The sequence below is a fragment of the Phyllobates terribilis genome, unplaced genomic scaffold, assembly GCF_046119375.1.
Source record: "Phyllobates terribilis strain yellow unplaced genomic scaffold, ASM4611937v1 Scaffold_11__3_contigs__length_659146591, whole genome shotgun sequence".
Taxonomy (NCBI): domain Eukaryota; kingdom Metazoa; phylum Chordata; class Amphibia; order Anura; family Dendrobatidae; genus Phyllobates; species Phyllobates terribilis.
The window spans coordinates 66,362,507-66,377,299 of record NW_027362771.1 but is presented as its reverse complement, the minus strand read 5'-3'; the positions used below and the strand labels follow the sequence as shown (position 1 = coordinate 66,377,299).

The window sequence follows — 14,793 nt, the reverse complement described above, 5'->3', positions numbered from 1 at the left end:
CGTTCATGAAAGCATACATTAGAGATTGCCAACTCACTTTCTCTTCTTCGCTTTTATGGGCTCATCATCATTAGCATCTTCTGCTGATTCATGATCTTCTTTGACTGTACAAAGCAAAAAATATGAACATAAAAAAATAATCTTATTTTATATACAAAATGACTTGCGTACCCGCTTAAAATTGCATTTTAAGGCTGTGCTGTTCTATGCTGTAGTGACCCATGTATAGCTTAAAACGGTCATTAACCCCTTGCAGACACAGAATTTGTTTGTTTTCTTTTTTTCCTGAGATGAGACGAGCCAACAAGAGAGCGCAGAGTCAGTGTGCACAGTAAGGAGATGACGCAGAGAGCAGGAACAGCAGAGTCCAAACCAGTCCCAGGAAGGGACGACAGTTTCGGCGGCAGGGGTGGTCTCTGTTCTTGCTGCTCACCAGGTTCTCTCCTTATATTATGCACCTACAGCGTGCTCTCTTGCCTTCTCATCAGAGCCGGCGAGGGAGTGCACTGTCACTATGCATTAAAAAGAATATTGTAAAATGACAAGAATCGACTGAGCATCCGTCGAAATTGACAACCGACGCATGCCCAGTAGAGCAGCAACTAGCACAGCCCCCTGAAATGGACATCACTGATGACGCTATATTTCAGGGTGGGGACAGCGGCTGCGGCAGTCAGGGCAGCCTTTACCCCTGATGACGTCTCGTTCGAGTATACCAGCATGCACTGGGGATTCTCAAACAGAGCGTCAACAAAACAGGAAGTTGGCAAAAAAAAAAAACAACAGAGGGAACGGTAGGGAATTTTTAATTAAAGTACAATATAAAGCAATTAGATTATTACATGAAATAGAAAGACATTTATGAATAAATTAGTGTTGGTTAAAGGGGTAGTCTGAAACTAACGCAGGGAACACTTCTACCATTTACTGCAGAAGAAACCTGGAATTACGATTACCACACTTACAGCATAAGTATAATAAATACATGAAGAAGTAGTCATTTCAAATTTATTGTTTAAGGAATCTACTAGGTCTCAACTTACAATATTTTTTGTCATCTTCTAATCCCCTCTTATGTGGAGGCTCCTGAATGATTTTGTCAACATCAGCTCTTCCAATGAGATCTTCCGGCCTATCCCACATAGAGAGACGTGTAGTGGGATTGTAGAAGAAGACGCGTTCATCGCCGGTCCACACCACACACCTAAAGATAGAAAAATAACATGTAAACTATAATAAGGATCAATGGCAGCACATCAACTGTTTTAACAGTCGTCACCCAGGTGAAACCCATACCTCAGACACCATGCTATTTAAGAAGCATAACCCCAGATGCACGGACAGCATTAAAAGATAACACAGTTGTATGATTGGAAAACACTAATACATATTCATGTTATATAAATGATCATACGGCGTAGCATACATGCAGAGGCTAAGGATGTTTGCCCTTATATTGATGTGATAATATGAAGAGCTCATAGTGCAACGGCATCAGCTGGGAGTTACCAGTTCGGGTTTCTATTCACTAAATTGCAGAAATCTTAAAATGGTGGGAAATTAATGGATGGGAAGTTTCTAGGCTTATCTTTATTAAATGAGAATTAATTCCATAAATATGTGACCTCTCCCTTTAAATCAGTGGAGGTCTGACCTCTGGAATCACCAAACCTGAAATGAAGAAGCCCCAGTACTGGTTTGGCTCTAAAGTTTGCCTGCACCGGTACTCTCCTGGCGACCTGACTGCAGAAAGCCCCAAAATCCCTAGCAGCAGCCCCCAGGGGTGCAGAGGGAAAACGGTGAAAGGGAAGCAGCGCTACAGTCCTTACGTGGCACTGCTTCCCCTTCACATATCTGGGTGGCTGCAGTTTCCTTAGTGATCCCTGTGATACGTTTTAATGATATAAAATCAAAATGTTTGTACAACCTAATAACTATTTAAAAAAATCTCTCGTATTGAAGCCAACACATAGCCTTCACTAAATGGCCATTAAAAAGAAAAGGAGGTTTTACTGTCTTCTGCCATTCATATTCTGAAAGTTATTATGAGAAACAAACCTGCGCAAAGTACACTACTGCAACAAATGATATTTCACTCTGCCTGTCACATACAACTCTGATATTATGGCAGATAAGCTACTGGCTGAAAGTCCCATGGGTACATAAGAGGTTTGCCTATATTGAGTAGGCAGACAGGCTTTAACAGTATGAACAGAATACTGGAGAAGAGTCACTCGGCCACAGGCTATGACAACATAAGTATTTACTGGACTAGTCCACTTCTTGTCAGTTTCTAGCCTTTCATATGAAGCAGAGTGGGCTGTAGTTGATTTGGTGGACCCCATCATATATTATCTTGAACTTTTGAGACGTTTTGTCCATCTGTGCTCATTATAGGTGGTCTCACTGAGCGATCCCAGCAAAAACAGTATAGACTGGAAGAAGCAAAACTCAGCTGACGAAAGCCATCACTTTACCAAGCATGGGAAACGCAACAGTCTTTTAAATAAGGAAAAATGGGAAAATGGTTTTTGGACAAAACAGGTGTGGAAACAGACTGCCCACAACAATACTGATCCCTTTTCCCCTCTCACGCAACAATGAAAGGTAAAGCAGTGCTTGTACACTACAGGCAGGATTCTTGGCAGGCAAAAAAGGCAGTATCCATATTAAAACCTTAATAACCAAAGCACAGGTCCAGTAAAAAATGACAGAAGAAGTTTATATATTAAAATATGTTTGTAGCAATATCACAAGAGCTTCATAGATCTGAGGAAATTATAAAACAAGCGTCTTACCAAACACAAGCAAATAATGTAACAAAATGAAAGCCCTTGCCTGTAGAGATGTAAAATCCAGGACTAACACAAATCTCCCTGCAAACATTGGCAAGAAAACAGGCTTTGGGGCATAAGTACCATGGAGTGCCAGGAATTGGTGTTGTAGCCACTGGCCGGGCTTTTTGGGCAGCTTTCTCCTCCTCAGTCATTTCTTCTTCTTTTGGCTCCTGATAAATAAAATATTGTGTTGATAAAGCAAAAAGAAAAAAGCAAGAGAAACCTACAAGGGATCCTATAATCATTAAAACAGTGGGTAACATTTCAGTCTTAAAGAGGTTGTCCAGTACTAGGACAACCCCTTCTCATTCCTAATGCATGGCCACAATAAAAGCTTACACTCACCTTCCGTGTCGGCACTTGCTCTCCTGCGGCTCACGTGTGGTTGTTATGACGTGTGAGCCTTGCACTCAATCACTGCTGGCAGTACTGTCTCCTCCTTCGGAAGTACAGGTAATCAAGGAAAAGTGAGCGACCAACTGCAGCCCCGCTTCCTCTTGATTATGCATATGTCTGAAGGAGGAGACAGAGCTGCCAGCAGTGATTGAGTGCAAGACTCACATGTCAGAACAACCACATGTGAGCCGCAGGAGAGCGAGTGCCGACACCACTGGACCGGTACAGGAGGGGAGCATAAGCTTTTTTTTTTTCTCATGGGCAAACATGGGGAATGAGAAGGGGTTGTCCTAGTAATGGACAACCCCTTTAAGTTCAGTTTCAGCAGACCAGTATATAGCACAAATGGAGAATGCTATAGCTTTAAAATGCAATCCTGAATTTGAGTGAATAAAGGACAAGACAGATCACATTTTGGCGTAAAATAAAAAATCACAAGTCATACTCTGAAAACACAAAAATAAAAAGATACAAATATCATATGACGTATTTAATGCAGTCAGAAGGCATGCAAGTAAACAAACACTCCAAAATCACATTATCAATGATAGCTTGCATATCACAGGCAGAACAGTATGGTGACTTTTCTTTTATTGAAGAGGTTATCCAGGGTTTTTCAAAATAGATGACCTACCCTTAAGATAAGCCATCATTATTACAGTGGCTTGTGAAAGTATTCACCCCCTTGGCTTTTTACCTATTTTTTTACATTACAACTAGTGTTAAGCGAGTATGTTCTGTCCGAGTACGCTCAGGCCGAGCTCCGAGTATTTATAGCTGCTCGGTGATATGGTTGAATCGCTCCCGTGTGCATGATTTGCAACTGCTTGACAGTTTTATTACATGTGAGTAATGTGTAAGAAATATACATTCCTCACATGTAATAAAGCTGTCAAACAGTTGCAAATCATGCACACGGGAGCGATTCAACCATATCACCGAGCAGCTATAAATACTCGGAGCTCGGCCCGAGCATACTCGGCGAAAGGGTTAATAGAATATTTTTGTAATCTAATTTGTGTGTAATGCATCAGTACTAAATAGTCTAAGTTGTTTTTTTATTTTTGGTTTGTTTACAGGTGACATGGGCTTCAGGGTGACATGGGCTAATTGTACCGCTGATTCCCAGGCGCCGGTATATGCCACATGGATGTCATCCGTGTGCACGTGTGTGGGACGTTTTGCGGTGTGCAAAAAAACGGACATGTCAGCGTGTTTTGCCCACGGACAAATAGTGGAGACACACTGACGTGTGCAGACCCATTCATTTGAATGGGTCTATGTGTGGAAGTGTCTCCAGTACGTGTGAAAACTGTCACCACACGTACAGGAGACACTGAAATGTGAATGAGGCCTAACTTGAAGGAGCTGGAGCAGTTTTGCCTTGAAGAATGGCAAAAGTGGCAAGATATGAAACGCTCCTGGAGACTTATTCAAGGCGACATGCAGGTGTAATTGCTGCAAAAGGAGGCTCTACAAACTACTGACTTTAGGGTGAACACTGTGCATAACTAAAGTTTTCAGTTATTTTGTCCTATGGACAAGGGGAGGAGGGGGGGGGGGGGATTACTTTCACAAGCCACTGAACATCAAAAAGGCTACATGGAGAAAATTTAAATTATACTCTTCCCTGCAGCCGCTTGCTTCCAGTCATTGGGGCGGTGCAGAGAGCCGTTACAGATACTGTATCACTCACTACAAAAGTTAGCACACTGTAACCCATGGCATATTGATTGCCAGCCTGCTTTGCATCATATGTGCATGCAGAGCAGTGACTTACAGATTCATTTTCACCCTTTAGCCACTGCTCCAGTAATCATGCCAGGCAGATAAATAGCATTTTTTGTTCCAGAAGCGACAGTTCTCATCCATATTGAGCACATAGAGATCATATGCATCAAGAGATAAAAACACCTGACAGTGGCCACAAGTGCTATATGCTTTTGACCTAATTAGCTTTTTTTGCCTCCAAAGATAGTTATTGGCTTAACAGGTTGCAGCTTATTGCAAGGACCCAGCTCTGCTCACATCCAGCATGATGTCAGCTATATATAATCTTGGCTACCTCCCCACCTAAGTGGTGCCCTGCTCCGCTCCATTCAATCAGGGGTGCCTCAGCAGGTTCTCAAGCCTAGCATTTCATCGTACGCAATTCCACAGGGACGACTCAAGCGAGGCAGGGAGGGGGGAGACACCAGTCATGATTAGGGGAACTTGTAAAGAGGTAAGAAAGAAATCTTGTTATTGGCACCACTTTGCCAACCCCTTCGCAAAAACTGCTATTTTACTGTTTTAATCCCTCCCCCTACAACAGGGGTCTCAAGCATGTTGCCCCTGAGGCTCCATCTGTGCGCCCCCCCCTCCGGCCACTAAGACTATCGTCGCCCAGTCAAGGGGCCTGCCGATGTCAGCACTTCTTTTCAACTGAATATGCGTTCTAGGATGCACATTCAATTGAACTGTATTGCGGAGCAGAAACCAGCTCTCTGCACTGCAATAACAGTACCAGCCAACCAGAGGCCGGCAGCTAACGTCGGCTTATCCGTTGCGGTTGCGCATGATGTCACTGCCATATGTCGGCCCAGCTGTGGAGGAGGAATGGCGACCCCCGTGTCGGGCGGGGACACTACTGCCCGATGGCGACCAGAGCAGGGGCACTACTGCCCGATGGCGACCAGGGCGGGGACACTACTGCCCGATGGCGACCATCATTACTACAAGAAGGGGACCATTATTATAGGATGGGGGACATTAGTACAAGGACAGGGGAAATTACTACTATAAGAGGCTAATTGTAAAACAATATTATAGGGGGTTGATAGGTGCACAAAAAAAAAAAATAAAATAACTTAAAAAAAAAAAATAATTAAAAATAAAGTATGAAAAAAAAAATACCGGAAAAATATTTGGCCACTAAAAATGCTGTTTTATGTAAAAACTGAAGTAAAAAAGAAGACCTGTACCATAACCCATTTGATAAACACCAAATAAAAAAACATGGCAAAAAAAAAAATCATCAAAAAGTCATACTGAAAACGTAATCTTTTCCCAGAAAGAACGCGACCCCTTCATATTCAAGTTTTTTCTATGTGTTCATTTACCCGGCTGAGTTTGAGACCCCTGGCCTACGACGTTTCATGTACAGGTTAAAGTTCATATTTTAATAGTCTGGTCTAAAAAAAATTTCTATTTTTAAGTGGGCAAAAGAATCGATGTGATACAAATGTATGTATTTGTGTGTTTTTTTTAAAGCTAAGCAGGATCATGCGGTTTAAAACGATGCAGTCAGTGACTGACAGCAGTATTTAATGTGTTAACAGCATTGATTGGATCAGCTTTGGTCGCAGATATTACTGGCAGATACTGGCTGGATCCTAAACCTGCTCCATACACTCACACGTACTTTATGATGCTACAAGTGGATTTTCCTGGGAAAGGTGTGCTCCCACTGACATACTCTGCACAAGAAGAGTCGGAATGATTTGTGTAGACTTGTGCCCTTCCATCACCAGCCATTATTTGGATGGGACCGTTGGGTGTACTAAACAGCAGACTGGCCAATCAATGGTATGTGGTGTGAACAGCCTAGAAAATAGTGCCGAATTCAAAAAGGTTACTAAAGCCGGTTTCACACATCCATGGTCCACTGTCCGAGTATGGGCTGCGATATACAGTATGGCTGCAGTTCTCCTGACCCGAACTCTCCAGAATCAAAAGCAGATTCTTACATCACGGCCCATACTCGGGTCATTAAGCACAGATGTGTGAAACAGACCTAAACGGCACATTTTCGCATATAAAACATTTCTGAACATTTTTACATTAAGTCTCCGAACCCCTTTAAGAAACCCCATATTCACATTAGATAACCCGAAGGGCCCAAATTATTATCTTTTTATTAAATGGACAGAGGGGCTAGCATTTGTCATAGATACTTGTTTTAATTATTATACTGCTTAATATGACCGCTTCTTAACAGCCAAGCATACTTGATGATCTCATGCTTTAAAGTAATGGCATATTGCTTGAATAACCCCCCCAGTCCTGTACCAATACTGTAGACACAGCGGTTTGGGAAAACCCCTGAAGTAGAACTAGCTGATTGTTCTGTACAAGGCCAATTGTGAAGAATGATTTGATAAAGTTTACATTTGCTTCAGATTTAGAAAATGTCTAGTGACATCACAATATTACATGTTTGGGTTGAACTGTGTCAATGATCCATTACTGTAAATATAATTGAAAGTGTCCTTCCAAGTATGACAGATGGAACTATTTTATGGTATTTAGAATGGTCCCCTCCACCAGTAGTAGTGTGCGACTGCTGTACCATTGGCTTTTTGAAGTGATAAAGTGGTGCTGACTTTGTAACTGGACACAAACAAGACCGCATACTACTAATATATACACTATACTACTTACATGCAAGAAACTCAAATCACAACACACCCAAACCCCACCAAAAAGTAATCAAAAAGCACAGTACCAAGTAACTTGGTTGTAGGCTTTTACCTCCTTTATTTCCTTGGGAGGCTCTTCCTTTGGCACTTCTTCCTCAGCCTCCATTGGCTGCGGCTCTTCTACAGCTGGTTCCATCTTAACAGGCTCTTTAAGTTTTTCCACTTCTTTATCTTCAGAAATATTTGGGACAAGGATGATTAATTTCTAATAGACTTTCATATCCTCATCACTCAAAGAGGTGACAAGACTCCATTTCAATAGCTCAAACCATTTTTGCAAAACCACAATTTCAACAAAAACTAACTTGGAGATGGGCAGGAATATCCTGACGTACTGCTGGATGGTTTTATGTATGCAGTTTATGCTTTTACCGTTATGCATAAAAATCATTCCAAGGAGTTTTGCACTATGCAGTTATCTATGACTGCAGATTGAACTTAACGGTGGAGTGAAGTGAGAGCTAAGGAAACATCTAAATCGACACAGTGCAATGCTAACCAAAGTGCCACACCAGTGATTTCTTTTATTTGCCCGTTTGTTAGGGATCATGTGTGCAAGTATAATGATGGTAGTTCTATACTGACCAGTCACCATCGTGAGTGGTGCTCTAGCGTCATGTAACCACATTTGTGACCTGCTGAAACACACAGTGGTTGTTGTATGGAGCAAAGGTCACTTTTTGAATTTTCGCAATGCAAGTCTATGAGACTCAGAATGAGGCTACAGAGACTCATTCTGAATCTCAGACTAAGGCCACAGCCACACTATCAGTATTCGGTCAGTATTTTTTCTCAGGAGTGGGAGGCAAAACCAGGTGAGGAACAACCAGAGAAAAGGTATAATAGACACAAGTCACCAACTCTGCATTTATCACCCACTCCTGGTTTTGGCTCCCACTCCTGAGAAAAAATACTGACCGAATACTGATAGTGGGGCCGTGGCCATACACTGAGAAAGTGACCGCTCCACACCATGAGCTGGCAGGTTACAGATGCTGTGACTTAATACCGCAGAAATAAAGAAAAGAGAGCGACCGGTGAGTATATTATAATCATTACAGTTACACACGACTCCCATCAAGAAAGCAAATAAAAATGTACCTGACTACAACCACTAGTGTATACGGGTCCGGGCAGTCCTAGTTCTATACACCGTGTACATCCAGCTGCAGCAGTGGACTGTAGACCCCAATGATCCGACATGGATGACCAAAGACATAGTTCATCAACATAAATCCTGGACAACCTATGAAGCTCCTTATTTTTTAATGAAGTTTAGCACAGGATGATGTTCTCATTTTTACATCCTAAACTAACCAGACATATATGCTGCTTCAGTGAGCTTTACATGTAGTTCCAGCTTCACATGACAGATTTTTAATGGCTACACCCACCTTTTTCTTTCAGTTCCTGAGGTTTGTCCCACGTGGATTCCAAAGTGCGGTTATTATAGTAGTACGTTTTGCCGTCAGCAGTTTTATATTCAGACCACTCTGACAATATTGTGGCTCCTGCTAAGGTCGCAGGAGATGCAGCTAGGGCCACTTGTGGATGAATCATTGGAACAATAGGAGGAGCAATACCGGGCAAGATACCTACAGACATTGGCACAAGTTTAGGCACATAAAGGAGTGTGGTAGAAAGCAGATCTTCAATGTTTTTGTTACTGACGGGGTTAGGTCTTTGTACATATAGAGAATGCAGAGACAGTGACATTTTTTGATGTGTCCATTCCACAGCAAACAGTAGCCATTTTGGAGTCAAAGAAAAAGACTGCTGAGAAAAGCAGTGTCAGCAAGTCTGGTGATTATTCATGGGAAATGTAGTCATATTTAAGTTTGGGAGATGAGGGATTAAAAAGGAACCTGTCATGACCTCAAATGCTATTAACTTGTAGATACAGTGGTTTGCGAAAATATTCATCCCCGTTGGCATTTTTCGTGTTTTGCTACCTTACAACCTGGAATTTCAGAGGTTTTTTGAGGGTTTGCATCAGGTCATGTAAAGAACATGCCTACAACTGTGAAAATGTGGTTCTTTTTGTGAAGCAAACAACAAATTGGACAAAATAACTGAAAACTTCAGTGTGCATAACTATTTACCCCCTAAAGTCAGCACTTTGTAGAGCCTCCTTCTGCGGCAATTATAGCTGCAACTGAGCTTTCCACATCTTGCCACTAGGATTTTTGCCCATTCCTCAAGGAAAACCTGCTCCAGCTCCTTCAAGTTATATGGTTTCTTTGGTGAACAGCAATCTTCAAGTCTGATCACAGATTCTCAACTCGATTAAGGTCTGTGGTTTGACTAGGCCACTCCAAAACTTTTACACATTTCCTCTTAAACAACTCGAGTGTTGCTTTGGGTCATTTAAACAATTGAACCGAACTCTATGGCCAATCATTAACACCATACTAGGTAGTCAGGGTACTCCCAATTTACATACATAGCCTACAAAAAGAATGGAGTATAATCCCAAAAGAGAGTATAGGACAATTACTAAATTGTATTAAAACAATGATTTTATTAGATATACATATTAAAATCAGAGCAAAATATTAAAAATAGTAGGTCACTGGGGGGAGATGCACAAAAACAGAGTGGCAACCACGTATAGATCCACATGGGGTCATCTGAATACACTTATACAATGGTTCTACTGCTGTACATAGTTGACTATATCCATTCAAGGCAGATATATTAAATATGTATGTCAAATATTAAAAGAAAGTATCTATGGTCAACAGTATATTAATGCAGAAACCTCCAAATGTAGAGTATCAAGGAAGGATTCCAGTCAATGCAGAGAAGTCACAAGCCACGTCTCTGAGACCAGATGACTCACCCATGTATATAGTAAGAATCTTGTGCCGCGCTGTCTCACTGAGACGTGGCTTGTGACTTCTCTGCATTGACTGGAATCCTTCCTTGATACTCTACATTTGGAGGTTTCTGCATTAATATACTGTTGACCATAGATACTTTCTTTTAATATTTGACATACATATTTAATATATCTGCCTTGAATGGATATAGTCAACTATGTACAGCAGTAGAACCATTGTATAAGTGTATTCAGATGACCCCATGTGGATCTATACGTGGTTGCCACTCTGTTTTTGTGCATCTCCCCCCAGTGACCTACTATTTTTAATATTTTGCTCTGATTTTAATATGTATATCTAATAAAATCATTGTTTTAATACAATTTAGTAATTGTCCTATACTCTCTTTTGGGATTATACTCCATTCTTTTTGTAGGCTATGTATGCTTTGGGTCATTGTCTCATTGGAAGGTGAACGTCAGTCCCAGTCTGAAATCACTGACAGACTGAATCTGGTTTTGCTCAAGAATATACCTTTATTTCGCACCACCCATTTTCCCGGTCCCTGCTGCCGAAAAACATCCCTACAGCATGATCCTGCCACCACCATGTTTCACTGTGGGGATGGTGTCCTTGGGGTGATGAGCTGTGTTGGTTTGGCGCCAAACATATAGTGTTTACCCTGGTGGCCATAAAGTTCAAGTTTTGTCTCATCTGACCACAGCACCTTCCTCCATACATTTGGGTAACTCAAAACAAGTCTTACAATTTTTTTGTGCAAATAAAGGCTTTTTTCTGCTCTCTTCCATAAAGGCCACCTCTTATGAGTGTATGGCTTATTGTGGTCATATGGACAGATACTCCAGACTCTGCTTGGGAACGCTGCAGCTCCTTCAGGGTTACCTTTGGTCCCTGTGCTGCCCCACTCATTGCCCTCCTTGCCCGGGCTGTGAGTTTTGGTGGGTGGCCCTCTCTTGACAGGTTTGTTGTGGTACCATGTTCTTTCCATTTGATAGTGCTCCCGGGGATCAGAGATTGGGATTTTCTTTTTTATTATATAAAACCAAACCCTGGCTGTACGTCTCAACAAACCATGTGACACAGGTGGACATCGTTTCACTAAGCATGTTACTTATGCAGTTAATTGCTTGCACCAGACATTTTTAGGGACTTCAAAGCAAAAGGGGTTAATACATATGCCAAATTTTATTTTTATTTGATCCCTGTAATTTCATTTATGCCTATATTTTTCTCACTTCACAGCCTTAGACTATTTAAAGTTGATGCATCACACACGAATCGGATTACAAAAATATTTTAACAGGTTGTAATGTAACCATATAGGTAAAAAGCCAAGGGGGTGGATACTTTTTCAAGCCACTGTATGTTAATAAGAATTTGGGAACCGATGTCAGGTACCTGTAGGTGTCAGTGATAAAGACTTGGACCCATGGCATATGCCTAATTTTATTTTATATTAGAATTGAAGTGATAGTGTGCCAGAACACTAAAACGTGCATTTCTTCTTAAAATTAAACGGCAATGTCACTGCATTATTAAAAAAACAAACAAAAAAAAAACAGACGATAGACTGTGATTTGTACAGGTATATCAATTTTTCTTTTATATACTGTTGCATTAGTGCAGGAAGGTATAAAGAGAGATAAACCCACTTCCTAAAAGAAACAGAATAAATTAGAATACTCTACAAAGATACATAGCATTTGTGTTTCACTGGATCAATTGTACCACATGAAGGGAGTTAGCTGTTTTATGGTGAAATTTTAATTCCTTTCAGAAAGTGGAGTTATCCTTAAGTCAACATTGCACAAACACACATACATGCAGGAAAAGGCCACAACTTAGAGATTTAGAAAATAACTTTAGCAATGTTGAAATAACAAAAATGTATGTTAAGCTTTTAATATTGCTTCAATTCAGGTAAACTAAATTCTAAGTCGCTATACTGATGTGCTGGGGTGTAGGGGAGGGATCGCAAAAATGCTGCATGGGCAGATAAGGGTATTATATACACATGCATTCACTACCATGCCAAACAACGACAAACTAAAACATCAGGAAAAAAGTTACCGGTTTTGGTAGTAGCCACTGTCTTTACATACGGGCAGCTTACTATTTGCATCATTGCTACACCTGTAAAATGGATATGCAAACAGATTTGAACATGACTATCACTGTCTGCTAGCATGGGGCTGCACACCGCACACATTACATCAATAACCAAACCTGAACTGAAAAGGACTGAACTTTGCAATATTTCTATTATGACAGATGTGAAGGTGCCTCATGTGATATACTGTAGAAGAACTCTGCCTTACTTTACAGTTGAGTGTGAATGACTATTAGATGCACCTTCTCTACTTCTCCAGAAGTTCCCAGCACACACATGTGTACAATAAGTGGGAATGGACAGAGGAACAAAGGCTACAAATGCAATGATACTAGTATTCTGGTGGTGCTCACATTCACACATTACGGATCAAGGTCCTCAGAACCTGTGAGGCACGATTGCTAACACGCAGCATAGCATATACACTGAATGTGAGAAGTGCGTAACACAAGGTCTTAGTATATTTAAAGGGGTATTAAAGTAACACGCATCCTTAGTTTTTCTGAAATGTTATCACTGGGAATCCAAACACAAGAGATCACTAGAATGGTGGTCTCATGTCCCCCAGTGGTGACCGGATACCAATGGAAGAGAAAGTAAAAGGTCTGAGAAGTCTGGCATGCCTAAATAACTCCCCTCCTTGGACATAAAACCTGTATGTATAAATGAGTGTACAAACTCAGCTCCGCAGGTATAATGCACACCCTACAACTCTGCCATCTGCAGACACTTTTAAGCATTGCAAACAGATTTTCACAAAAATGGCAAATTGCTAGGAACAATACACTTAATTTCCCCTCTGCGTTAAGGGCGCTACCCTGTACATTATTCTCGCCTTCCCTCGTAGTTTTTTTTTTTTTAACCAAGAAATGCTACCACCTATATCCCAAAAAAACTTTCATAACCTGCTGTAATCTGCAGAACCACTTCTATTGTTGCTGACTAAACAAGTCCTTACATCCAATTTATTCACAGACTGCTTTAAATCCTGTACACTGTTCGAAGTCCAAAATCACTTTAGTGACCAACAGCCTTCTCAACACCAGATATATTTGTTAAATACTGAGTGCATCTTTATTTCCCTCATGCCCTTTCTGACAAGTCTTTCATTTTTTTTTTTTTTTATTATTTATTTTATTTATTATTATTTTTTTTTTATTTTTATTTTTTTACACACTGAATACTGCTACCCTGATAGCTATAGTCAGTTAGGAACTTTGTTGCCAATTTCTTCATTACCTATACATCTGAAATGAAGATTTAAAAGGGAATCTGTCAGCAAATCAACCCTCCTAAGACATCTACATGGGCATGCAGATCATAGATGTATGTAAATGAGCTGTTATGATCTATAGGCCAGACACAGATCTGTATGAGAATCTGTCTACAGAGCCCAATTAACATGAAAATGGAACGTTACCAGTGTGAGACATGTGGATCAGGAGAGCAGAGTGTCAGTCATTACATGTCTCTCACTGGTAACACCCCCTTTCATTTAACCACTTCATGGACATTCACCGTACATACACGGCGCCGCGGAAAGTGCGGTCCCAGAAACCGCCGTATATGTGCAGTGCACAGACTCACTCGCAGAGCAGGCGCGATTATCAGCGAGCATCAGCTATACATATTATAAAATGCAGAAAAGCCCAGAATAAGAGCTAGCAATAGTCTTAGAGAGGTAGCTCCCTCTCTGCTCCAGTCAGCACAACACTATTGCAATCACGTTGTGCCGATGGTCTCCATGGTGACACCCAATTATGGGGGCCTGTAAGCTCTTGCTGAGACCAGGAGCTGACAAGCCTCCTCCCTGTGTGCGAGACACTGATCTAATACTCTGCAACGCAATAACATAGCAGAGCATTACATCGGTAATCAGGGCAGGAAAAGTTGATGTCCCAAATGGAGGGACCAAGTAAAGGAAAAAATGTTTTAAAAAAAAAAATTGTAAAAAATATATATAAAAAAAAACGAAAAAAAAACACAAAAAGAACAAAATGTAATGTAAAAAAACAAAGTACACACATTTAGCATTGCCACTTTGGGATTGACCTGATCTATAAAACTGTCACATTGGGTTAACCCAGTCAGTGAACGTAAAAAAAAAACGTGTCAAAAAGCGATGCTTTTTCATCATAATGTCGAAA

The 14,793-nt window shown here is 40.9% G+C and overlaps 1 protein-coding gene across 2 annotated transcripts in view; it reads right to left on the bottom strand.

Moving 5' to 3' along the window:
* TCERG1 (transcription elongation regulator 1) overlaps positions 1–14,793 on the bottom strand; it is a 59,037-nt gene that overhangs the window by 30,793 nt on the left and 13,451 nt on the right. Inside the window, exons 6-11 of one of the 2 annotated variants that reach the window (XM_073651281.1) lie at positions 12,607–12,669; positions 9,088–9,288; positions 7,746–7,864; positions 2,919–3,007; positions 1,044–1,204; positions 38–104 (exon numbers count right to left, since the gene is read on the bottom strand). In XM_073651281.1, coding sequence (XP_073507382.1) covers positions 38–104; positions 1,044–1,204; positions 2,919–3,007; positions 7,746–7,864; positions 9,088–9,288; positions 12,607–12,669 — 700 coding nt within the window. The remainder of the gene's footprint in view (positions 1–37; positions 105–1,043; positions 1,205–2,918; positions 3,008–7,745; positions 7,865–9,087; positions 9,289–12,606; positions 12,670–14,793) is intronic. The other variant, XM_073651283.1, reaches the window with a different exon arrangement.